At 37.1% G+C, this 27838-nt stretch overlaps 1 protein-coding gene across 5 annotated transcripts in view; it reads right to left on the bottom strand.

Moving 5' to 3' along the window:
- Nucleotides 1–2184: 2184 nt before the first annotated feature.
- Nucleotides 2185–27838, bottom strand: part of LOC121320367 (cGMP-dependent 3',5'-cyclic phosphodiesterase) — a 128067-nt gene continuing 102413 nt past the window's right edge. For all 5 annotated transcript variants that reach the window (XM_041258611.1, XM_041258610.1, XM_041258612.1 and 2 more), the window contains 22 exons: nucleotides 24431–24505; nucleotides 23758–23799; nucleotides 22728–22796; nucleotides 21415–21545; nucleotides 18108–18219; nucleotides 16825–16864; nucleotides 16415–16478; nucleotides 15241–15322; nucleotides 14696–14870; nucleotides 12859–12971; nucleotides 12168–12245; nucleotides 11859–11981; nucleotides 11369–11439; nucleotides 11124–11246; nucleotides 9592–9679; nucleotides 8740–8787; nucleotides 8572–8646; nucleotides 8148–8247; nucleotides 6418–6530; nucleotides 5254–5292; nucleotides 4409–4515; nucleotides 2185–3667 (listed from right to left, as the gene is read on the bottom strand). In XM_041258611.1, the coding sequence (XP_041114545.1) occupies nucleotides 3436–3667; nucleotides 4409–4515; nucleotides 5254–5292; nucleotides 6418–6530; nucleotides 8148–8247; nucleotides 8572–8646; nucleotides 8740–8787; nucleotides 9592–9679; nucleotides 11124–11246; nucleotides 11369–11439; nucleotides 11859–11981; nucleotides 12168–12245; nucleotides 12859–12971; nucleotides 14696–14870; nucleotides 15241–15322; nucleotides 16415–16478; nucleotides 16825–16864; nucleotides 18108–18219; nucleotides 21415–21545; nucleotides 22728–22796; nucleotides 23758–23799; nucleotides 24431–24505 (2100 nt within the window). In that variant the 3' untranslated portion in view covers nucleotides 2185–3435. The remainder of the gene's footprint in view (nucleotides 3668–4408; nucleotides 4516–5253; nucleotides 5293–6417; nucleotides 6531–8147; nucleotides 8248–8571; nucleotides 8647–8739; nucleotides 8788–9591; nucleotides 9680–11123; nucleotides 11247–11368; nucleotides 11440–11858; nucleotides 11982–12167; nucleotides 12246–12858; nucleotides 12972–14695; nucleotides 14871–15240; nucleotides 15323–16414; nucleotides 16479–16824; nucleotides 16865–18107; nucleotides 18220–21414; nucleotides 21546–22727; nucleotides 22797–23757; nucleotides 23800–24430; nucleotides 24506–27838) is intronic.

The raw sequence follows: 27838 nt of genomic DNA, 5'->3' as shown, positions 1-27838 counted from the left end.
ACACCGCCCAATCCAAAAAAGGCCCAGTTGCTTTATCTCAGGATTTTACACCACGATCACATTATCCAACACACATACTGTAAAATACAAACTGGAAGGACTTGAAAAGAATAGTCTGACTAGGACTATGATGCCAACAAAACGTAATCACAGACTATGTGTGTGTACAGAAATGGAAACCCAAATTGACCAATACATTGCATTAGCAGAGCCTGGATATTACACACTATTATCATAATAACTAATAAATGCATGATGCATTTGGTATGGAGAGCATCTTGTCTTCATTAAGAGTATACATGGTCAAACGGGATATCCTAGCAAAGACACAATCACCGATACATTTCAAGAGGTCAAAAGGGCTGACAGATCTACATGTCTTCTATTGCTGAGTTGTAATGTGTTACTATTAATAGCAATCTTTTAATAGCGATCTATATATTTTTTTATTTTATTTTTTTTACTTTTCAACAAGTAAGGTTGTGTTGTGGTGAATGATTTAGCCCTGGAGGAGTTGAGGACAATACCCAAACAACTGTGCAACCCCTGTGCAACTCGTGCAGGTATGGATGGGTTGAGAATAATCCCCAAACGTTTCACCTGTGGAGACCCAGGAAGAAATACTGTTTAGGTCATGGAATAAAATAAGTGTGGTGGTCTCAGTTGAGCCCTATAGTGGATATTGGCAAACAATAACCAACACACTGTTCATCACAACCTGCACATCACATCTATGCAATTACAATCAAAAAGAGAGGCAAAGGACTGGATTAGTTTACAGATTCAGTTGTTCCCCTTCTCTCCTCTTCCACAAGGCCTGTCTCTTCCTGCTCTGTGGGTAACAATGTAGGATTTCAGTTTGCAAGGCCTCATTTGGTATGTTGCTCCTTTCATACTAAAATCCATCACAAAATATATTCATCAAAAAGCTTTTTTTTTTTTTTCAATTTTTGAAGAAAAAAGTGACAGTCTTTCTTGTTCAATGTATGAAATTTATTTGGATAAAAAGTCTGTTCACATCTCAGAAAGCAATTAAATGCTCTGTAAATGTATTCCACACACATGGTAATCTAATTCTTCAGCACAGACCTCTTTTACAGTATGTTATGTACAAAAGTATGTACAGATGAAAGCACAATAACACAAAAAATAAAGATGATACCCCTTATGCAGTTTTCAGATGACTACTTCCATTTTTTTTTTGTTTGTTTGTTTAACACCTTTTTTTTCCTAGGTCTGTTGAATAAATATTAGTCCCTTATTATGCCATTTGATGCAGGAAATAGGTAGGATCTGAAATACTTTTCAAAGCAATAACCCACAAAACATAGAAGAGCTTTTGGCTCTCATTCCCAGTTGCACAGAACATTTCACAGCAAGTCATAGAAATCTCCACAAGGGGTTCATTCATTTTCCTTATTCCATTTTTTCTCTTTAAAGCACAATTAATAAGCACATGGAAGTGTCTATCAACGAGTATCTACGTACAGACAATTTACAGTTATCCAATGGTGCTGTGTTGCCATTTTAGTGTGAAAAATGTAATGCAGTTGACAACAACATAAAACATATGTATTAAAAGATATATATGGTTGAGAAACTATATAAATATGAGAAAATATATAAAAGTAAATGCAATGAACAATCAAATAATTAAAAAAATAAAGGAAAATAATTTTGGCACAAAGAAAAATGAAAACAGAAATGTCCTAGGCTTATTATTTTTATAAAGAGAATAAATATTTTAATATCAGCTTTTCGTCTGTTTTTTTTTTATTATTTATATTAAATGACTCACAAGCCTGACAAAGAGTCATACAGTGCACAAGAAATACACTCTCAACTTGATGAGAGGTAGACACTGACTGAACACACAAACATACGCTAAAGAAGGAGAGAATAAAACAGGGGTGGGGCTTACTGAAGTGAAAGGTTACATTGTCACATGATTTGAATGGACTGAGGAAGGCTGTTAGTTCAACCATTTACCATTGTTGAGACAAGCTCAAATCCAAGTACAGGCAGATTTAGAATAAATGGTAAAAACTCGGTATTGGATTACCAGAAAACAATTAAAACGACACTTAAAGCAACTTGTTATTTAAAGTGAATAAAATAATAAATAGAAAATAATATGTGTATAGAAGAAACAAGAAAAAATGAAATAAGGAAAACACTTAAAAATAAATGTTCATGCACTGCAAGAAATGGATGAATACACAGTCCAGTGGTTAAAAAAACAGAAATTTTCCTGCACTGCCCAAAGAGGAAGTATCACTCAGCAATATGGATCAGTGGAGGCTTAAGGAGTCAGAACCAGTATGTACAGTACAGTAGCAACACACTTTTCAATGGAACATGGGTATTATCATTATTAATAATAATGATAATCAGATATTTTTTTTCTCAAAAGGCAACGCAGAAAAGGTAAGGCAAATCAATAATATACACATTATGTCTGTGTTCCAATTAGCCACAATGCCTTAAGAGTAACAGCCCTTATTTACACCTGCTGATAAAATATTTACAGACATCAACACATAAAAGTTCTTTTGTAGTCCATACATTCTTGGTCACTTACATATGCCACAGGTTTTTATTCAACCATGTAAAATATCCACTTTGTAAAATGGTGTGCAGTGGTACACTACAGTAATAACACACATACTTGTAGTGTATTTTAAAGGGTTATTTTAAAAGTGTAATAGTTCACACCTTGACAAATATATGTGAAAAACAAACTGTAGTCAGTCCCCATCCACACCACATCTCTTATTGACTACAAATGCCCAATGTGCATCAATGTAGGATATATGGTTAATAATCTTGTCTTTTTAATGGTTTCACAAAAAATAATAATATTAATAATAACATAACGATACAAAAAATGTAGAGATTGACAAACATTACTGAACCCAGCAGTACTGACCATATTTCACAGTCTGCATACTGGCTAATGTATCCACTATGCTTTGAAGGGGCCCTCAATAATCCCTTCAGATCAGGCAGAGTGTTCTATCCAAAGCCAGTTTAATACACACAATACAGTAATATAGAATAAGAGAGGGAGAATCCTGTGACAAGCAGCCACTGCTATTACTGGAAAACACGGTCTGATACTTTAGCTGTATCAGTGGCTGCTTGGTATAACTACCAAAAAAAAAAAGATTTTTAAAGAAGTAACAAAAGCTTTCTCCAATTTCTGACTTTTAAAACAATTGCCAAATAACTAAAACAAAATGCTCAAAATATAGCAGCTGATTTGAGAAGAAGTCTTTGCTTTGTTGTGTTCTTAAAGGTTCCCGCATTCAGATGTTCCAGGTTGTTACCCACTCGCTTCCATGAGGAATGAGGTGTCACTAAAAAATGTGGTTTCTTCTATAAAATGTAGTTACTTGAACTCCAGAAGTAATGTTTTATATTTGTTTAAACACCTTATTGTTCAATGATTTCCATGGTTCCTTTTGTTTCTAAGCAACCATTCATCTTCAGACTTTCTTCTGCCTGCTCTTGTAGCTGTTCATACTCCTCATCCAGGAAATCAAGGGAGTTGTTGCTAGGCAACCCTCGGATTGTAAATTTGTGAGAGACCTTGGTCCAATGTTCCCGATTGGCTGAAACTCTCTCATAAAGCTCTGCCGCTTTCGGGAAAAGTTCTTGAAGCAGCCTTTATGAAAGATAAAAACAAGAAACTTTTTTTTTACAAAACAGACTGTCACATGCTAACATTTTGAAAAGCCTAATATACATTAATGCCACTTCTTACTTTCTGTCAGTCTATAGGATGAGGCAGCCATACCTCTTTGAGTCTGATCTCATCAGGTCATAGAAGCTAAGCAAATATGAATCTGGTAGTATTTGGATGGGGGCCTCCACAAAAGTTTATCTGGTTCGCTGGAGAGCTGTCGGCCAATCAAAGACCAGCATGGTCCTAGGTGGAATTACAGCCTAGAACTTATTTGGAGTATTAACCCTGGCTGGTACAATGGATAAAGCCATATGAAGGTCAATAAAAAACAAATTTCATGTAGTTGACCACTGTAAATGAGAAATTGTTTCTGCATGGCTAAATAAGAATATCATTTTGATCTAATGCAATTGTAGGCACTACAAGTTCAAGTCCAACTCTCAGTGAATTCAAAAAGCCAACTGGCTATAGTGGTCAGGGGTTGAGTGAATTTGGGGACTGACCTAACCTCTCTTCCTGAAAAAGGCTATACAGGAGCAGGGACTCAACATTCCAAGTCACTCTCTGTAGCTGTCTAGATAAAGGGTATTTTTAACAATGACTGTATGTTGCTAATATTGTTTTATGAGTTACCAACAGTTAGAAAAAAAAAAAAACCAGAAAGCTTCCAAGACCTAATAAATGTGGTACAGCACCCCACTGGTGTCCCTGCATACTTACTTGTAGATGGGCATGGCAATGTGCTCCATGAAGCTAATCTGAAGCTCTGGAATGTAGGCTTTCTCTCTGTCCATCATTTCACTGGGTCTGTTGCCCATGGCTTTCTCCTAGAGATAAACACAAACAAAACACATGTGTAAAATATGTCCAGAACAATAGAGTCTTCTTTTGGTAATGGGGTGATCAGAAGAAGGGGAGATATCCGTGTCTGGGGGTAAAAATAGTCAAAGATTCACTTTCAAGCACATCTCATACAGTCGTTCTTAAATAAAAATGCAGGCATAATGACTGAACTGTGCACTTTAGTGGTATTGTATATAATTAAAAGGCACACATTCAGTATTGATACATAAAGTCATGACTACAAGTGTGATCCCCAGAATATCTTCTACTTCCTCTAGCCCTGACTATTGCAACAAGCAATATGTGAATTTTGCTTTAATAACGATTCGCATTGAACAAAATTAAAGGTATGGTTGGATCAATGCCATAGGCTGCTTAATTCAGTAATTAGGGGCATGGTTGGAACAAAGTCTAGAATTTATGATACACGTTATACAGCAGATGGTTCTAGAGAACAGAGACGTCAAAAGTTATCAGCGTTTTTCAGTTTGATGAACACGTTCCCAAACACAAGCTCAAGGTTTCTTTTCAAGTCTCTGAATAAATGATTCCTTTACTAATTACAATTAATTTAATTTATATAAATCACATATTTTGAAAGAGAAATTTAAATGTAGAATTCATCATTTAAATATGTTTAATGAAACGCAAGCAGGCTGTCATGAACGCTCAAGAATTGTGTGTGTTCCCTTGCCTTTTTGTTGATTAAAACAGATACATACCAAATCTCCCTGGGAAAAGAATTCCTTGTAAATAAGTTCCTGTTAAAAAAAAAATACACCTATTAATGTATAAACTGAATGTCCGGGCTGTGTTGTAAAATGCCATCTATTGGGAATTGGGACTTTGCTGATTTCTTAATGAACAAGACACTTGCTCGACTAATACAACAATCCGGCATCCTCTTTAAAACACAGAGTATTATGGTGCAGTATGGGGTGGTGAGTGGGTATGTATTATACAGCACATGGGAGCTGTATAAACTCTAGGGTTACCCCATTGAAAAATCAGTTTGGGTGGCAACGTATTATTTATCACCACACACCAAGGCAAATAAGATCCACAGCTGAAGTGAAGGTTATCCCAGCAGGGCTTTACAACACTGAGGAGGCACACAGATTAGATGTCTCTAGAGAGTTTAGGATTTGTTATAGATTAATAATAGCTTCTGTAAGCAAGCTATAATGGATGTTCTTAACAATTTAAGTTATGAATCAGAACAGGCTATAGCAGTGTTTTAAACCAAGTGGGGCATTAAAACAAACCTTATAAGTACTTTATAGCATGACATCAATCATTCCATTAGCGGTGTATTATTACATTGTATTGTAATTGTTAACAACTATAATAAACACCTTAATAACATGTTTGTTTTTTTACATACTTTTTTCCAAAGACAAATAAAAAAAAACAATTGTGTAATGAAAAACCATGAATCCGAGTTGTAGGTATATCAGGAACACATTGCAAATTAACCAGTTAGTTTTTGACTGGGTACAATATAATACGACTCATTTATATTTAGAGGACAAAGCATATTGATCATCCCGTGTTCTCCCTGTTTTTTAGGTGAGTAATATACACAGTATGATAATGATTAGGTTAGCCTCTTGGGTGTTATCTGTGATATTCAAGAGAGAAAACCATTGTGCATTGCATTTATCTGAACCGGCGCCATATCAGCAATTCGGCAACACAGGTAACCCCCACAGGGTAAAGCCACCACAACCATGTCTCAGCTATCCCTACTTTGGATGCTGTTTGCTGTCCTATAATTACAAAAACCATGCCCAGCTCTGATTGGAGTGCTCAAAATGCAGACTTACAATGTAATTAAAGAATGGAGTCATAACCCATGAGCAGTAGTTGCTCTGTACTGTACTTACAGCAATCTTCGTGGTGGTTTTCCATCCTTTGGTCTGGTCCGACAGGTCACATGAGGTCATCAGCAGGCAGAGGATCAGACTGTGGTGATGCTTGTTCTTTGGGTTATAGCCCACTGGGATAAAACATAGAGACCGACAGGGTTTGAGATGCCCTGACTGGCAGAGATAAAGAAGTTGGTGGCTCTGTCCATTTAACTCAAAGACAACATCAACACATTTGACTACTGCGTGTGGATATTGTAATTGTTTACCAAAAACTCTTGACCATTTGAAGAGCCCATACAGTATTATTTAGTTTTGATTTATATAGTGCTTTTCATGGCACACAGGGATGACTTCATCACTACGTGCCCTGAACAATTTAATTACACGGATAAAGGCACTACCCAAATCTTTTGGGTTCATTTTATCAACCTACTGTATATTCCCTCAGGATAAACCACCTTATCCCAGAATTACTGCCAATAAATATGTGTTTGAAATAATATTTAATGTGGCTCTGGATTCTTGCTGAATGGGTGAAGACAGAATCACACACGACATTTCAAATTGTGCAGGATACATTTTGTCCAGGTTAGTTCAAATGCATACATTGTTGTTTGTGCATTCAATGGAACAGCTCCCATCTGTAAACCTTGTAGACATTGTGAAAAAAACAATGAACCTTGTTTGGTTTAATTGCATGTGCTTGTTTGCCTCAATACTGTTGGTGTGTGTAAAGCACAAAGATAACCAGAGTTCTCCAGTAGAAAACATGTGATGTATACACTTCGCATATGTCTTGAATCATTAACTCTACAATTGAAGCAAATGATGGGTAAGCAGTCTTAGGTTGCTTCTTTTTTGTTTTGTATTTTGAATGTTTTTTTTTTCCATTCAGAAAAAATAGCTCTACAATTTGGAGTAAATAGTGTTGAGAATCTAGTCCGATGTGTAGTAGTGGATGGGGAAGGTGGAATCCAGCTCATCACATTCTTGCCTTGAAAGTGTGGTTTCAACTTTGAAAGTTGAAACCACATTAACTGCAGCCATCTCAACAGTTATTGCTACATTCAAGTATACAGTTTCATTATTTAGTGTGTAAAGTGAGAGACTACTTGAAAACAGGATATTGCAACTGCAGCTAAAGCCTTTGTCATTGACTGGTAGTCTAAATGTCACGCCAAACGAAACTTGACTTCACGGATGTTCCCATCTGCTGCCTGTAGAATTCTCAAAATGTATTACAAATGTATACCAATAGATGTCAGCATAACCTGTATAATAAGAAATGAGAAAGGGACCCTCACAGGACCAGTAGGAAATACACCTGGAACAAATGCATCCACATGGATTGAATGATGATGTTTATCTGTACTCAGTGTTTTTGACAGAAGCCTAATAGAAGTGCTAGGGCCAATAATGTAACCTTCATTTTATCATTGTTAAAGGCTAGCACCAATTTAATTCACAGAAACATCAGTATATATTTTCTTTCATCGACTTACAATCTAGAATTACATTGAATTGGCCCAGCTGTAAACAGTACATCTGCTGGATCTATTAAGCCTTTTAACCTTACCAGATCCCCTGTTCCCCAACGATTTCCCCAAACTTCTTGGAAAGTAGTGTATGAATACTCTAGCTTAATATAATGTGCAAAACAGGTTTCTTTATTTGCAGTAGAGTAGCCGCCTTTCTCATTTCTTTTGTGTAGTCTTCACAATCTCAAAGATAGGAAATATTTTTACCATCTGCCATTTTCTGAAGGTCTTTGAAGATACGTAAATGATGAGCCAGGTCAGTTGCCAATATAATATCTCTCATCAGATCCAGCATCCTTTGGTAATCCTTAAATAAAACAGTATGTGTGTTTTTTGTTAGGTCCACTGAATCTCAAGGTGACATCTCAAGGTATCATACTTCCTTGATGTTATAGCTGATTTAGATCTCATTCTATTAGGAATGGCTGCATATATACTGTGTGTGTGTGTGTCTATATATATATATATATATATAGACACACACACACACACACACACACACACACACACACACACACACAAAATTAGAATGTTAATTCCAATCCCTGTTTGACCATATTGCTATTTCATGCAGTTATGTCCAATAAAATCTAGGGTTACAGTGTATAACTTATTGTAAGTTCTCACTGACCTTTCTGGAGAACTGCTCAAAGATGTTACATCCATGAGTGTTTAGAATAGCTATTGCCTGGGCAAAGTGGTGTCTCTGAGGAGAAAGAAACAGAAATACTTAAATATAATGTATAATGTACTATAACACGCTTTCAGAAGGGTGAAATACAAGCATGTGCAGTTTTACCTCCATCACTGATCCTTCTGAGCTGTATAGGGCAGCCAGCACAGATTGCTAAAAACAAGAGAAAAGTATCACAGACACAGACATAATGAGATTCCTGGTTCGATGATAAATGAAATAATTTGTTTTTTCAGAAGGTAAGATTAGATTTTGAGTTTGTGTTGAGGAATCGTCTCTGGAAATACTGCAGACACAGCTAACAGCATGTATTATTATTACTGTTATTAAAATAAAGAGTGAGATGAAATGTCTTGTTTAAACAGGGGACCTGCTACGTGGCTTTATAGGTCATGCAACATTGAAGGAGTGATAAATCACTGTGTGAGTTATTCATCACTAACACAGAGATGGCAGCCTTTTTGCACGTAACTAATATTTTTACTGTCAACTCAAGCGCTCTGTTTTATTCTAGAAAAGACTACAGCTATGGCCAAAAGTTTTGCATCACCCTATTGAATTAACTAATTTTTCTTTATAGAGTCAAATAAAGCTTTTGGTCGTAGCTGTACATTGCCTGACTACCCATGTCTCTATGCAAATTCTATCCCTGACTGCATTTTTAGTGGTTACAGCCAAGGTTTGTTTTTATTATGTAATGAGGCTGAGACCTTTCAAATCTTCCTGGAGATAGCGTACAACAATAACCACCCCTGTGTCTTATGCTGTCCCAGTACTTGAAGAGTAATACCATCTTATATAACAGGACTCATACATGCATACAGTATTACCCCTTCTCAGTTTGTTTACTTCCATTCAGCTTGTAGGAGGCAAGTGAACACTTCTCAGTATGGTAAGCTACAGTGCACAGCAGACCTAAAGCAGCTTCCAGAAGCATTACACGTCACAGCTCCTTACCGAGTCCACTTGGAAGGAATTGTTGGTTCCTCGGTGGTCCAAGTCATGGCACATACACGACACAAAAAGAGCAAATATCTCAATATCCCTGGAAGATAACAAAAAGAGGTTAAGTCATTAACCACACTAACTTTCACATATATTCTGTAATTATCTCATTATAGGTGTATACAGTATGTAAAGATCTACTTTTGCCACTCTTACTCTAGGATTAAATCCTTTGTGTGGCTTTTACAAAGTTCCAGATAACAAAGCAAACAACAACTGTGATAAAAAAAAAGGAATGTTATTTTTTCATTCTTGATGTCTTTTCTAAACCACGCCTTATTCCAGGATGTTATCATGAAAATATACAGACAACTACAGATTGCAGAGAACTTCCTTAAAACATTTTACTCATACTTTTTTGTTGGGTGTCAGTATAACAAAGTCCTTCCAAAGACTGAGTTGTCTCTCATTTAAAATGAACAAATGATCTACTGTTGGGGAGAGCAAGGATCAAACCCTATGGTTCTTATCCAAGCATGCTTCAACCCAGACTAAAAGAGGACCTCTGTTAATAGTACAAGTAACCAATCATACATCTTTATGACAGGTATTATTCATATCTACTTCTTTCAATGGGACACCATTGTGCATTTATCTTAGTACAGGTAACTGACAAGACGGAAATAGTTAAAACAAGTTCCTAATGCATATTGTAGATCCATCATTCATGCTGAGTAGAGCACTCATCCCCGAGGAAATCTGCCTACAATATTGTTTGGTCCTCACCTCTTCCAAGGGCTGAATTAATCATTGTGCCAATAACTATGAGTCCTAGCCTTCAGTTGAACTGAGCCCAGTGCTATCAGTTCCTTGCCCTTCAGCAAAACTCAATCCAAACTGAGATTGCCAATATTGGACTTGCCCTGTTACATCACAGAGGCTTGAGTCCTGCTTTTTTCTATTCATCCTTCACCTTGTTCAAGACACCACCTCATTAACGAACCTGTCTGTGGTTAGATAAAAAGAGCCTGAGGAAATCTCTGCGCTTTGGGTGTTTAGATAACTAAATTCACCAGCAATCTTAAGATGGGAATCTTATCTCTTAAAACTTAAAATGGAGAGTCTTTATCTCTTACAACTATTGCGCTGATTTTGTATTTATTTGGTATAAAATTCCAGCTTTTTCAAGAGGGACCCAGGAAACAAAGTAGGCAAATATACATCTAACATGATCGATTGATTCTCACACACACACTTTTCTCTAACCAATGATTGCATATACTTCGAACAAGAAAGTAATTGTGAATCGAGTATGTAAATTTATCCAGTGAAGCTGCATTTCAAATGTCAAGCGGTAACCGATTTCAGAATTTAGGAGCGCTGTGCATAAAGGATGTCTAACCTAGTTTTGTTTTCATAAAACTAATTTACAATTTAACAACCCCAGGAAAATTCTCATCTGAAAATCTATCCCCTCCACCCCAACAACCACACATCTCTATACCTTGATCTAGAGAAATAGAGAAATAGAAATGTAACCTTACTCAAGATACTTGGAAAGTTCCAGGTTCTGGTTCAGGAGATAACAGAAATGAGACACAGAGAATGCGTGCATCCAGTTGTGATAGGGAGGATCCCTGTATCCCTTCTTTACCATGAGACAGAACCTAGAAGCAGAAAAGCGCATTCCTTTGTTATAGAACATTAAAAAGTACTGTGCAGCACATAGACAGATACACAGCTGCAGTACTAAAACAAAGTGCCTAAATATACTAATTAAAGTGCTTACCTTGCCAATGTTTGAATGTCTATCTTATAAGTGTTAATAAAGCCCATGTCCTCAAACATGCTTAGAATAGCCTGGGGAAAGATAAATAATAATAATAATAATAAGATTGTTGTTGTTTAATAACATTGATAACATTAATATAGTAATATCAATGTGGAAAAAGCAAAGAAAAACAAAGAGAAAAGACACACTACAAAAGCTTATTGACTAAAGTGGAACACCACAATATTTTTATACTGTTACAGTAAATAGGGAGGGATTCTTGTACTTACATTGTCATAATATTTGAATCCCTTACCTATTTAAATCCCATCATTTGTTTTTATCATGCTCTGTTGTTTAATTCATTATACCATGCTGAATGGCTATTCTGGCAAACATGTTTCCTACCACTGGGTATGTTGCTGAAAGGACCCCTACAAGATGGATTTCTGAAGTGAGGTGGTTTGATAAAGGAACACCTCGAAGTGTGTTCCTTTGAAAATCTCACCACAGGAGTTTCATCATCTGGTAAGGAGCGAGGCGTGTAGGTGAAATAGGCAAAGCTTGGATGAATCTCATTCACAGGTTGGATTCCAAATGTCAAAAGCTTGGTCATCTCTTCCTCTGATACCTGTTTAAGATACACAGAAAAAATATGAGCACAGGCTAAATCAAGTGACTTTTTTCTGATAGTGGTTTTGCTATTTGGTGACTTAATAAAACGGCTAAAATAATAGTGTCTGTCCTAACTAGCACCTCAAGTGGCTTTGTTAATGAAAGACAGTAACAGTCAAAAACTAGATGGTTGTGTGTTTACCTTCATATGATACATCATCATTTCATTGGCCAGGTGACTTCTAAACTGAGCTTCATGGACTTTCTTATACAGCAGAGACTGTAGAGGGGAGAAAACAGCAAAAAATCTTCAATTGTTAGCATCAGAAAAACATTTACCTTAGGTCACCCTATTTGACAGAAGCTTTTTTATTTTTATTTTATTCTGTATTAATATATTTAAAGAGATTTCATTTTCTCTATTGTCATTTCTGCTAAGACAATTATTCGTCAGGGTTAAACTATGCTTCTAAAATGACACCCCGTGGCTGACTGTGCGGGATTGAGGTGGGGAAGCATATCAGTGTTCTACATGCTTCAGTGCATGGGGCACTCATAATCCCCCACCCCACTTCCACACAATCAGCCTTGGAAAGTCTTTTCAGAAGCATTGTTTGCAGGAATAGTTGGTTAGCTTGACAAACAGTAAGCATGGCAGCAACAACAATAAATACAGCAATAGGATATCATGGTAAGAAAATAAATACTAGGAAGTAGTAGGTGGTCAATTCTGAACAACATTTATTGAAACTATGGAGCAACTAAATATGCAATACACTAATTACATTGTGTTGCATTCAATTGTGTTAACACCCCACTCATGCCTGATTTATTTATACATATGCATGAATAAAACAAGCAAGCATGGTCGTCCACTGAGGACAATGACTTACGTGAGCAATACTGATTCCACAGTAGATTGAGAACGCTGTGGCCAAATCTTCATCAAACCTATTGAACCCAGGGCCATTAATCTTATTGACCAGTTCAGCTACACCAATCACCTCTAGAGGACAGAGGAAGTAGACTGGATTAGGTTTCTCTCTCATTCAAACAGGAAAATGCAGTTAACAGCTAGATCTAATTCACAGTACCTGCTAATTTCTGCATGGTATACATCAGCAGCAGAGTACAAAAGCATTGCGATTCAGGGGTGCAGCATTCTGATGCCTGTGTTTTTTTGTCTTTAAGTACTGTTGTTGTAAATAATCTCCTGGATTGAACCTGTTAGGTTGGTTATTCATTCAAAAGTAATGTAACAGTTGCCACCTGCTGACATTTGATGATAAGGGGGGGGGGGGGGGGGGGGCAGGGGTTTAAATAAATAATAAGAAATGTCAGTATATTTTTTTTAGATGATAAGATAAAAAAGAAACGTTAACTTGATTTATTTTATTTATAAATTTGAAATCGGCAGTTATTTTTTCTCATTTTCTCCCCAATTTGGAAAGCCCAATTATTTTTATTTCAACTTGGCTCACTGCTGCCACCCCTGTGCTGACTCGGGAGGGATGAAGACGGACACACATGTCCTCCAAAACACATGCTGTCAGCCGTCTGCTTCTTTTTACTCTGCAGGCCTCCCATGCAGCCACCTCAGAGCTCCAGTGCCAGACGACCACACAGCTCTGGGCAACTTACATGCAGGCCTGCAGCCACCTAGCCGGTTACATGTGTTGCTGGTGTGCAGTGAGCCAAGGACACCCTGGCTGACCTAAGCCTTCCCCACCCAGGTGGCATTGGCCAATTGTGTGCTGCCCTCTGGGAACTCTGGTCAGCAGTAGAATAACCTGGACTTGAACCGGCAACCTCCAGGCAATAGAGCACATCCTGCACTCCACACAGCGTGCCTTTTACAGGATGAGCTACTCAGGAGCATCTGTTGTTGTGAATTTAATGCTTGTTCTGATTCAGAACCCTCGTAGCATCTGAAGAAAACAATGATCCATGGTTTCCTATCAAAGTAAGATTTTAGACCACTATACAAGTGGTAGTCAAGTCTGTACACACGCCGGCCAACAAAACAAATGCATATGCTATTTATTTTTCTTCAAGCCATTTCCATCAGAAAAAAAACTGTTGGAAAAAAACAAATTCCATGCACCATGACCACAAAGTATAATATGCTTCAAGCAACAAGGTTCACTAGACCCGAAACACAGTGAGTATTGAGTATTTATCAAAATGACAGAGAACAAAAAGATTAATCTTCCCAAAAAGACTGGAACACAGCCAGTTCTATACAGCATAGCCAATAAAGCCTACATTTAATTGAATTTCACCCTCATTACCTTGAATGATGTAAGGGAACAGAGACAATTTAACAAAACAAAATTATTTCAACGTGAATGTCGTTTTTTACTTGTCGGATTTTGTGCTGTGGTTTGCTTTCTCCTGAAGGTCAGGTACCATGAACTGTCTGCATGGAATAAGAGCCCTTGCTAGCAATACTGTACTTACTTGTTATTAGTTTGTTTTCGCTGTGGTTTCTTTTTCCTATTGCACACTGTAGAAGTAAAATTCATTCTATTTGCTCAAAATGAAAGCTTTCCCAATGTGCTGAGTGTTTTTAGTGTCCTTTCCTCTAAGGACATAAATAGTATTTGCCTGAAATTTTGCTAAACCATTCATGCACCAAGGTAAAAATGCTGCGCTAATGAGGGACCAAGCAGAGTTTCATCACAGGCTACGTTTTCAATAGTCAAAAAATAATAAAGTATTCAAGCTTGCCATTATTCTCATCTTTGATGGGGAAGCAAAGAATGTTCCTTGTCCGGAAGCCAGTACTGTCATCCACGCCTCGGTAAAACAGAGGATGTGAATAGGCATCCTTGATGTTCAAGATCTTTCCTGTGGTTGCTACGTGACCAGCAATACCTTGATCAGCTGGGATCCGAAACTCATTCTTTAAAAGAACAAAAAAGTATATAGTTCAGCATATATCACATTAGCAACTACCTGTTAAGTTCTTAAGGGTGAATCAACAAGAGTTTTATATGCAAGTTTATATGTATACACATAAGGTTCCAAGCAAGATTTCCAATACGCATACGGTAATATAGACCACAAACCTGTGTAATTTACAAAAATATATTCCAATATGGTCAAAGCACAGTTTCTTTTTGGCACGATGCATTTTCCACATACAAAGTGTTTTTTTAAATACAATCTGTCAGACACAAATGGATTTCTGGACACTTCAACAGACGCTGGAGCCCTGGTGCATCTAACTCAAAAAGCTGAGACTGAATTGTCTGACTAACAGATGGATTTACCTCATCATCACTCACAACACCGCCATCAAAAACTTTGGCCACCAGCTCATGGTTCATTCTGTCCAACAGGAACACAGAGCAGCTGTTGATAGATGGAAACAGCTGATTAGGACAGGATTCTTTTCATGACTTTTTTTATACATTTGTCGAAAAGGGTGAATTTGGGACAGGCTTTTGTATTCTGTTCTTAAGAGCTTGTTTAAAACACTGTATGCCCATCATTCTCTGTATGGCAGAATGAGATTAAATAATGCTCCTCAAATTTAATCAAATTTAATAATTAAATGAGAAACGTCAGACAAAAGTGGCAGTGTACTGTATTGTGTTCTGTACTAAAATGCAATGATAGCACAGAGGCAATTACGATAGTATGACATCCTGGTATCATATCAGTGTGCTATCATATTAAAAAGCATTACCAATGCACTGTTGATAATGCTTTGCTTTTCTTGTCATTCTAGCATTAGGGTTTCTTCAGGGTGATATACTGGCACTCTTTATGAGGTCCTCTCTGTTTTATGAGCTCTAAAAAGTCTAAAAAAAATAATACTTACATCCTTGGTTGCTGCTGTACAGACTGTCTGTCTCTACAAAAACCTCATCTGTTTATATTGTATGAAACTGTACAGTTGCACACTGTGGATGCCTCATACATAAACCAGATCAAGCTCTTAAAAAATAGGTATTATTTTACTGTACAAAACCTGTAATGGAAGCATACAGCACAGCTGTATACCAAATAAGAAAGTGTGCTGTCTGTGTCTTACAGAATCCTAGAAAGTCACATGTCCTCAGTAAGGCAATGTCATATCGCCTCATAAGACCACTACCCTATTTAGTATGCAGTGCTTATATAACCTTTCAAATATGAAGACACTGAATCAAATGCTCTCTGAGATATGTGTCTCAGACAGCTTTGTAAAACTCTTGTGTTCAAGTGATTTTGACATAACCTACTGGTGCAGGCATTACTCAAGGAAAGTATCAAAAGCTACTGCTAGAGTCAAGTTGACTTCAGGCAAAAGCTGACAAAGTGAGGCAGTTTTAAAAATAACACTAGCAATTCTAGCAACTTGGAAACATTGCTGTGTGGTAGACTTGAAAGGGTTTATTACAGTATTATATAAAAAAAAATGTAATCACTTTAAAGGATAAACGCATGCTTTAGCCTTACATTTCTGCATTGCTGAGGTTTCTGGCCTCTATAATGATCTCCTGCAGTAGGACCGACACGTCATCTGCAAAATTAAAATGGGATCATAATATCGAAAATTCAAATGTTCAGATTCAATCTCCAACATAACAACTCTACTGGGCCTGGTTGTATTTAAACAGAAGCTCACATCACATAGCAATTAGCACTTGAAAATGTGTGCTCAGAATCCCTGTCATGCAGACACTAAACAAAACAAGAGTGCTTGCTTTTAGTTGGGAAAAACACATTTATGTTGAAAATGCTCAATTCACTTTTTAACTGATTAATGACATTATGGCAAAAATTGGTAATGTTTAAAGTTGCATTGAAAATAATAATGAAATAGTAGGGTATATACTGTATATTAAAGACATTGATATGACTCTTACCTAAGTGCGTAAAGAGGTTTTTGGCAACTTGGAGCAGTGCCTGTAAGTAAAGAAACAACTTTGAGTTAGTAAATTAAAACAGGGCTCCAAGGGCTAACATTGTAACTCCAAAGTGTCATTAGCACAGTTTTTACAAAAAGTAGACTATTACACCAATTACAGTTTTAATTACAGTCAATGTGGACTGTAAATGAAACCAGCTAACTAAAGGGTTAGAGCCATATCTCACTGCCCATATTCATGAGTCACCCAGCCTCCCTCTGTTACTCTAAAACATCACCAACAGTTAACAAGAAAACAAGATGCTCATAATAACAATATCAGGTTTTGAATGTCTAGTGGAACAAAATAGTAGTAACTGAGTTCTGAACTCCAGGGCAGAAGGGTACAGTTTTACCCTTCAGCTCAGGCAATCTCCCTGGATGCCTGTGAAAAGCTGACTCAGCTGCAGTCAGTCTTCGTGGTGGCATTGGCTACGTCAACCACTTGTGCACTGTAGCCATGGCAACTAGGAAGCACTGTTTGAAAAAGGGCTGTGCACTGCTTGAGAGACAAGCTATCGGTCGTCTTTCTAAATATGCAAGAGACAAATGACCATGAATTATTGGAATGCTTTGGACTGAATTGACTTTGACAGCCAAGAACATGAAGCCAAAGGATGACAGCAGCCCCCTTATCAGACCCCTCAGGAATCTCCTTGCAGCAAATACAAGGCGGCTGTCACTTAAAAAGACCTTGTAAGACATTGCCTATTTTACACTGGGGTGCTCATAGAGCCACTGACTTATTAATTTGACCTCTCAGGCCACACCGTTTGCTTTTAGGGGCGTCCATGGTCACAATATTGGAGACTCCTTTGAGATCTCGTGAGGCAAAGGCAAGTTCAGATTGCTTATCACTTATCACACAACCTTTCCATCCTCGGAACACACCGCTCTGCCTTTAAGACTGATCACATTAGCATTTCTGTCTAAGTGTTTGCTCTGTGTGAGATGCTCAGATTGATTGTAAAGTGCTGATTTGCCCCCAGAGCACTTGATGCATCTTTGTGAGCCGTGATTTGTATCCTGCTGTCAGATGGGAAAACAAGAGGATTTAAGGTAGAAGTGCTTGCATATGTTGAAGGTACTACTGCAAGCTGATGTTGATTAAAAAAAAAAATCAAGTATTTTCTAGGTTTTTGGTGGATACTATACATACTGTTTATGACACTGTTTTTTATTTTTTTATTTTTTTATTTAGTGTAGAATTTAATGTAAAGAAGATCAATTTGTTGTCCTTACCTGGCATTCGAACTTGAGCTTTTGTTCCTTCTGGAATGCCAGTGTGCTGGTTAATACTGTTGATGTATAACAAAAACAGTGCTGAATTGTGTGCTCATCTGCTTCTGTGTACCTATGGAAATACATTATTTTTTATGAATTTTCTAATGACACACTGCACAGAAATCCACAGAAACTTTCATGCAATCCAATCAAATAAAAAAATAATCAGACTATTAACACAACAAGGTCACTGGGACTAAACTGTCTTATCATGTGACTTGTAATGCTAGTGCATTCAGACAAATACGTACTAGAGGATACAATGGTGAACGCATCACAATTTACTTATTTTGAACATTGCCCAAGTGCAAAGATGCTAGTAGCCAACTTTATCAAGTTCCCTCTGAATGAAAACAGAGGCATAAAAAGGGCATTGCACAGCAAGGAGCTTGTTGATCTGATACAGTGGAGTTCAGGAAATATAAAGAATAAAGTTGCTGAAGTACTAATAGCAAGCACTGTCACAACAGATCCAGTGTGGCAGTACTAACAGGGAGTTCAAGCTTTTGACAGTCCCTGTCAATGTGGATTCGAACCCTGCAGATGTTTCATCTACAAGTTTGTACATTGAAAGAAAGCTACCGTCCTGTTAGAATCTACTCCGGGTTTCAGCGAGGACTTTGAATCTAAATCAGAAGGATACCAAAACAAAAGCTGCAGTGAAATGTATTTTGGGGAAATTAAGAAAAACTGAAAGGGTCCTATTAACCAACAAGTGATGCAGCAAGTGTAGTACTAAAATATAATGCAGAAGAACTGAGTGAATGAGGAAAATGTGAGGTTGCATATACTGTACAGTATCTTCAAAAGATGCTTCAAACATTTGCTTCACTAAAATGTGTCATTACAACCTAAACAACGTTTACTTATACTTAACTTATAATTCTAATTTAATGATTTAGGATTATAAAAATGCTTCTAACTCTAAACCCTACCCCGAACTTTAACTCTAATTCTTAATCCTAACTGTAATCCTAACCTTTATTCAAACCCTAAAAGTCAACCCTCAACCCTCAACCCTAACCCTCATCAATCAATCTAAACATGAATGTCAGTTTAAAGCACTTGCACACTCAATTGGGTGTTGCCCTGACTGACAATGGTGGCCCTACATCTGGATGTGTTAGGAAGGAGTTTTGCCCCCACCCCCCACGCCCCCAAATTAATCAATGGATGTACTTTGTCTGTAAATACTTTCTTTTAAAACATCCATTTTAAACCAGACCCCCATATTGTCCTGACAGAATATCCTGGACCTGTTGATCAATGCTAAGCCTGTCATGACACAGCAATAAATCAATGGTAATCTGTAGACATCAGCGACATTAACAGCCACCCTGCAGTCTCATTAACTGCAGTCTCGTTTATCTCAGAAACAGTGTGTAGCTTCAGGAACTGGAATACCACCAGTGATAGAGGGGCAGGTGTCAAACAGCCATCAACAAGGAAGAACAACTCCAGGATCCGGGGCGACGGCCAGTGGGCTGAGTATTTAGCCAGTCCCCAGAGCAGCAGATGGTCCCCACAGGTCCTCCATGGCTCAATATAAATATTAAGTCAGGCTTCTCATTGGGAGATCCTTTGGGATCCAAGCATGGAAGCTGGTTTGCTCAGCATAATTACTTTAATTACATACAAAGGGTGTTATTGGTAGTTTTTAACTATATGATTTATGGTTTGCATAAGCTTACAGTTTATAAAAGAAGCTAAAGTGCCTTCAAGTCTCCAGACAACTCTGTATTTTCTGATCTCTGATGTGTTCATTTAAACATTCTGCAGTGGATTAACCACATTGAAGCCTAATGTGTCAAAAGCCATATTTCTTAAAACCTTCCTAAACTTCTGATACTGCTGTACTTTGGCAGTATGATTAATTGTGAAGAAACTTTATACAAACTTTTACAAAAAATAAATAAATAAATAAATAACTGTTTGTCTTAAAGTATAACTAAGTTTCTTTGTAGTACTTCTGTAGTAGTAGTGAGTAACCTTGCATCTTGTAAAGCGCTTTGTGACGGTGGTCCACTATGAAAGGTGCTATATAAAATAAAGATTGATTGATTGAGTGATTGATAGTGATAAGTTCTAACAGTTTAAGACCAAGTCGTTATGGTAATGCCTTATGCCACAGTTACTTAATGATTCAGAAGGATTATGCTTTGTGTCTTTCATTTCCTGTATACAGTCTGCTAAGCAGCTAATGTGCTGATATAAACAGCAATTAAAAATCGGATTTCAACAAAAGGATTTTTTCCCTTCCAGTTGGTCCATCATTAGTGCTATTGTTGCCAGTCTGTCATTCCACCTACTGTAGATAAGGTCATCCTATAATGGCAAACTAAAAGGTGTAGGTCACTCTTGTCTACTGCTACAGACAAGCAAGCACTCTCTAATAAAACAGTCTCTGGTTCCCAGAGATAAAAAAGCTTGTGCCCTGAAAGAGAGCAGAGGATGGGGACAGACAGTGACAGATCAGTATTGCTCGTGGACTCCATGAACCACATTAATATTCAAAGGCTTACATGCAGAGATAGGGACACTAGATTCAAGCAGACAGGAGAATAGGTTTCTGGTTGCAATTCAGGGCCATGGTGTGAAAAGGCAACCCTTCGTGCTTTTGTCCGAAGTGAATGCACTTGTGATAGCCTGACACATGTGTTTGATATGTTTATAGTGAAAATGTGTGTGGATGAATGTATGGGTCACTCCCTGATACTGTATCTCCATTGTAGGGAGTTATGTCTCCACCACTGGGTGTAAAGGTACAGTGGGAACCGATAAAAAAAAATACTTTAATCTTTATTACTAGACGTGAAAAGATGTTGCTTTGTTAAGTCATATTTTATAGTGCCATTCATTGCATTATCTCCACTTCACCTTGCAGCACAGGGTTACCGAGGGAATGTTGTGCATGTGGCCAGCATTACTAAACACAAGCAGAAATCCAGTGTTTGTGCCAAACAAGGGTAATTATTCTCAAAGTGATGCTGCTTTATTTGCAACACTTGATTATGCAACACTTACCAGACTGATCTGCATTTTCTAAAACAGTTACTTTGCTGTTTTAGAAAATATATATGGTGTAGGTGTTGGCAAAAACCAACATTTTGAAATGAACCATGGCACAAGGTTGCCTCTAATTAGATTGTGAAGTGGGGCTGTAGGACAACATAATGTCTATAATAATACTTTTAGCAATATAACTGAGACATCAGTAAAGGGTTACAATATAAGGGTGATACAAGAGCTCATCAGTTGTACTCACTTTTGCCCGCCTCTCTTGTTAAATGCACAGGCCAGGGCCACCACTTGGACAGTGGCCCTGCTGATTACAGGCACACAAAGCATTGAGTAGGCTTCAAAACCCAACATGCTGTTCAACTGACGATGCTCCTCCTAGAGAGACACAAAGCTGAGATTTAAAAAAAATGAACATTCAAAATGAATGCGTTAAAAGACTTGAAACTGGAGGAAAAACAGTGTTACTAGTGATTACTACCAACCAGTTATGACATGACTGATTCACACAGAGAACAGTTTAAAGGACAACATGCATTTTGCTTTAAATGTACATTCCTGGGGGGATGTATTGATTGAAAGATGCTCTTTACGTTCAATGTTTGAAAACATGCCACATCGATATGTATTTTAGCAGTGTAGAACAAAGGCAATTCTTCAGCAAGATTGTGTTGTTCATACAATACTTTGTAAACAACATACATTTTTTAAATGGACAGCTATTATTCAATTTGGAATTCAGAAGCCCTAAATAATTCTGATGACTTTCAGAATAGTTTCTGACTGTGTAATCACTGTTGTAATCATCATTTTGACTAGTCCCTGAAGAATACTATGAGTCTGGACATCCTTAATCTTATTCCAAATGTGCTCTACAACAGTTGGTTCATAAATCAATGTCAACGAGAAACACTGTGTTCTTTTACCCTTTTGTGAATAAATCGAATGGCCTCCTGCATCCTTTGTCAGAGCTACAGCAAATACTGATTTCTTAAAGTTCAAGAAGCTGCAAATATAATTTTATTTCTTTTTTTTTCACCTTTCCTGTGCATTTATATTATGTTAAGTGGTTCTGTTGATCCAATATTGGTTTTGTTATTATTTTTTCTCTATATCTGATGATGGGGACATAGAAAAAGGTTAACAAATGCAAGCCTCTACATGCTGTAAACATGCATCTACTGTACAGGTACAGTGGCTGCAGTAAGATTTGGATATTTGGTTACTCCTTTAGGGATAATACATTAATACATTTGAAGCCTTTTTTTCCAATTATCGTACTAACTATTATGTTGCAAATTAGTGGCCCATGTAAAATGTTATTAATGCACAGGGTAAACAAAGGAAACTTTTACAGGACTGTATTTGAATTATGTTACCAAGGCTTTTAAAACATTGGAGCCAAGTAGGAAAGTAGTGTTTGATAAAGTCAATCTACTTAGAGGTACAAGTGGTCTTGAATAAAGCTTAAAGGGGGGTTGGAGCACTTTGTAGATTGTTCTGCAATGTAAGAGTGTGATTTCTCCTATAACAAAGCTCTGTGTAACCCTATGCACTAACCGGACTGATATCCTGTAGAGTGATAGATTTCTTCTTCTCAACCACCTTCCCCAGATGACCAAATGTAAGCTACAAAAAAAACAAAAACACACATTCACAATCAACACTGCATTACAAAACAGCTTGCTGCTGTTTTTTCAGTTATTACTATAATGGTGTACAGTTATATATATATATATTTTTTTTTTTTTCTTTTGGACACAAAACTCCTTTGGTTTTCTCTGCCTGACTGCATCTTCATGTTATTTTTTTCCAAAATCATATAGCGACAAAACGAAATGCTTACATCCTGTGCTGTTTGAAATTGCATGCATGGTAACTATGAAAGGCTAAAGTCATGAGAATCCCTAGTTTTATCTATTTTATTTTTTTCCTATTGTATGTGTCCTTTATCATCATTCATTCCTGCTTCTGTATACATGAAGAATTGATGTATTACAATAGCAATTAGACCCAAACTATAGTACATTTTCAACTTTTTTTTTAACTTAACCCTTTCCATTTGTTTCAAAATTACGAATTCTTCTAACAACCATGATAGAAAAAAAATACCATGGATAATCAGTGACACAGGAATTACAGCGATGAGGAAAAGAAAATGCTGAGAAAACACCACCCCCGAGACACAGTTAAAATAGATCTGCCGCTATGACCCTGGCTTCAGCAATCTAGCAACAAGACACAACCCACCCAAAGATATTTCACTGAAGGAACACGTTGTATTCAGAGACTATACATTTTACAGCTCGGAAAGCTCTTGCCTTCAAAGGCACTGCCTCTCAGTGCGTGACTGAACTGCGGGAGCTGTACATTTTAAACCGTGGTTTATCCACTAGGCATTATAATAAATAGTGAACCGTGGAAGTGGAAGCAAGTACTGCGTGTTCTTGTGCCAGTACTGTGTTTATCTAATTATATAAGTAATGACATTTTGAAGAAAAAGCACCTCTCCCTCTATACTAAAAATTATAATTGTAATCAAATACCTTATCATCTCATTCCTAACATTTTAAATGCTCTACGTACTTACTGGAAAACTAATTTCCTCCTCCAGGACTTTGTCCCCAACCACCTACAAAAGAAAGAAGTATAATAATAATATTTTACATTCGTATATGAAAGTCACCCAAATTACAGTATCACAGCTATTATAACATATGGTTTATTGTCTCTTCAACCAGGATGCCATTTGTATGGGTAAGAAAGAGGATAATGTTCTGAAAGTAATGAATTTCCCTGAAGACACTCATACCAAATGTTTTTCAATAGAGAGAAACAGTATTTTAGATTTTATACATGTCCTATTTGTTTGTGTCTGCTTGGATCATTATTTAGCATACCTACTGATGTTTCCTGCAAAAAAAAATTAATATTTTTCAAACTTCTAAAACTGAATTTCTGAAATGGTTTAAAACAATTATGACTAAGTGTGTGAAGCTGTGTATTTGTTACTAGTTAGAAAGCTTGGTAAATCATGAACACATACAATAATATATTAAACAGGTAATATATATATATATATATATATATATATATATATATATATATATATATATATATATATATATATATATATATATATATATATATATTAATGCAGTGGCACTACAATAGCAATGCATTGGGTCTGTACTAAGCTAAGGGACAATGGTAGCACAAGGTTAGGGCATTTCTCTGCCAATTTACAAAATAAATAATATTACCTGGCAAAACAACTGATGGTTGTCTTCTGAAACTAGCAGCAGACAGCAACATAGGGACTGGGTTTCCTGCTGTAACTACAAAGGGAAAGACTAATGGTTAGATTTCATTATGCTTTGTTTTTTACATACAATGTACAGATGTAATACAGAACACAGTTTTCACAGTTCGACAGCATATAATCCCCCATTATACACTACATTCATTGGCCTTTTGCCTCACCTTTTTGAGGTACCCCTACCCATAAATTAGCTTCCAGATAAGTGGAGAGGCCATGGGCAGGGGGGCAGGATAGTTGCCCTCCCCTAGTAGAAATCTGACCCACAGTAGGGGTATAATGGATTGAGGCAAGATATAAATCCCTTCCTTGATTATCATTGGACATATTGGTTATCGAAGAACAAATAAGATACTAGCTAGTCACCGGTTGGTTTTATCTGTATCAGAAGTGCCCAAAAACATGCTTGATGTTTACGTGATTTGACTTGAGGTTAAAGTGAGTTCACTGCCTGAACCACCACTTTGCTGAATTGCTGTCAAGTATTTAGAACAGCAGTTCTTATCAAAATCTAGACAGACAATGTAGAAGTTAAGACGATGATATCAATCTCAATCTCAAATGACCTTTCCCGACTTCATCGTTTGAAGCTGGGCTTCACTTTGTTTTGAAATGTAACAATTATCAGTTCCCTGGATTGTGTTTAAAAGCTTGTGTTCAGGTTATGACTCATCACTGCATACATAATCTTCAAAAGAACTTAAACAACAAGTTTGGTCATACCATGCAGCTTATTACAAAATAAAATGGCGTGATATTTAAACATGATTTCAACATACTGTAGTTTCTTAAATGTGATTGAGGTTATCTAGAAGTTAAGACCTGCTAATTGAAGCAATCAATACAAGTATATGTGATCTTGAGTTATCAAAGTCTAAATATACGCCTGTAATGATAGGCAAATTACTGACAATTCAATTGTTAAGGAATCAAACTCCTTAAAGCTGTATTTATGACCAGAAATAGTTTACTGTTAGAATCTCCAAAAAGTGGGACTTATCAAGCATTAAAGGCTAGGTATGGCCTTTCACCTCCTTTAAAATACATAGGTTGGGCATGACTTGTTAAATGTTCTCCTCTATGATTTTAGCTAGTTAGTTCTTACTTTACCAGCAGGGGGCACTACAGCAGTCTCCTTGAGGCTGATAGCATCAAGGACCACAGCAAGATGAGAATGAGTAAGCAACATCACAGTGAGTGTGGGCAATACTGTACAAATACAGATAAGGACATTATGCTAACATTGTCAACTTTGACAACAGCATGCATCACATTTGAATACAAATCAAGAAATCACACGGGTGTTTGCAGAGCTTTGCTGTCAAAAGGTCCATATTTAATTTAAAAAGCAGGAAAGCCAATATCAAAGAGTAATCTGACATAATATCACTTTAATTAGAAGGAAAACAAGCAAACTTCCTCTTGAAACCAACAGCACATATCGTTAAAAGCATATCAAGACAGCTGGGTAAACCTCATTTGTATAGCGTAGCTGATAGCAGCCTGTGCCCTTGAACATACACAAGAACAATTTAGTTATTTCTGTAATAATATTTCACAAGCTTTGAGTACTGATATTCAGCATCTCATTTACAGTACCCTCCTAAGAACACTATTAGAAAAATATTAATATGTAGCACATACTTGAGTGTACCCTAAATAGGAAGAACATCACATGACTTACAGTATTGATGTCACAGAAAAGTTTCAAAAGGCCACTCTTGAGAAGAGAATTCACTATGAATTTCTATAAAAACTTCTATGAGGAATTAGAGGCAGTGGTCATAAAAATGGCAGTCATGTGCCTCTCTGTTTCGAACCACTGCAAGCTCATGGTGTTAAATCAGTGTTGTTCTGGTTTCCCATTGTAACAGTGCTGCTGTAGCAGACTGCAGCCCCTTCAAGAGGGTTGATGTATTTTAGTTATGCCACTTTGAATGACTGTATGTGGCCTGGCAGTGAGCAAGCTTAGAAGGTGAGAGCAACTCGACCCTTAGGGTGTAAGGTAAGAGATGAGCTCTGGAAGTGGGAACCATTGTCAATGTGTGAATGAATGAAGTACTGATATCATATAATGTATTACAGTAACTGGAACCTGCCATGCCCAGTACAGTCAAATTCAAGAAAGAAAGCTTTCTTGCAATTGTGCCCCTGGCTGATGTTATTCATCAACAACAGTCCTGTCTAACTCCCTTTCAAGCCTGCTATCTTCCTAGTGTGATGAACCCAAACAGATAACAGGGCCAAGGGGTGATTTCATTAAATCATGGTGACCCTTGTCACAGTTTACAGTTATGCAATGTTTTTTTTAACACCTTTCCAGCTACTGTGTAGCCTGGGCTGGTTTTCAGATGGTCACTGATTTGGAAGGTTTTGGTGCTGTGACTTTGCATGTTAACACAACATTCCATTTACTGAACCTTAATGATAGATTCAGTCAAAACATATGAAACCTGTAACCCAGTGTAACCCAGTCTCTGTTACTTCCCAGTGTGCATTTAAGATGTCTGACAACCCCCCCTATCAAAAAGGCAAATTCTTTATCTGTAATATAAAATTATTTATCCTTTTAATTCCACAGTATGAAATGTTGCCTGTGGACTAATCTCATCTCAAGAAACCTCAATCATGTGTGCTGTTGAGTCCAGGGCTGTTGTCATGGAAACTAGGATAGAGTGAAGGCAATAGGAAAACAAAACCAACTGCCAACTCTGACAGAATGTGAAGTTCGGAAACAGGTGTCATGTTTTTTATTCAACTTTTTGTTTGCAACAAAAAACATCTGGGAAAAATACATGGCAAGGACAAGAATATAGGACCTTTGTAAAATATGAGGTGCACCCTTCAACATCTAATTTGAATAAACAATCTGCACTAACTTACAATCATTGTAAAACAAAACATTTTATATAAGTTAAAGAAAATATCATATAGAAAGTTCTGCAGTGATCACATTGTGGATGTAGGCTACTTGGATCTGTGGTAATACATCTGATGTGGAGCCTTCACATCCTATCTCTAGCCTGGGGGAATTCACACCTGCCCTCCGACTGGATTGAATCCCTCTAGTCTAGGTATGTACAGTACCTAGTCACTAAAAAAAGAGTATCAAAGGGCTAAGAATAAAGAACACAAAATATGAAGCCACTCAATAATACAGTTTATTTTCTGCTTCGTAAACACATTCCATTTGCAGTACGCTCTTCGTCTGTCTCTGAGAGAGGTCTAGACATAGACTGGGAAAGCTCAGCTCCAGATGGCAGAACAAATTAATGAGTACATTAGCAGGTGTCATAATTTAGCTCAGGAATCCCAGAGCCTCTGTTCTACCAGAAGAGCGTAATGATCTGAT

The sequence above is a fragment of the Polyodon spathula genome, chromosome 9, assembly GCF_017654505.1.
Source record: "Polyodon spathula isolate WHYD16114869_AA chromosome 9, ASM1765450v1, whole genome shotgun sequence".
Taxonomy (NCBI): Eukaryota; Metazoa; Chordata; class Actinopteri; order Acipenseriformes; family Polyodontidae; genus Polyodon; species Polyodon spathula.
This window is presented reverse-complemented; position numbering and strand designations above follow the sequence as displayed.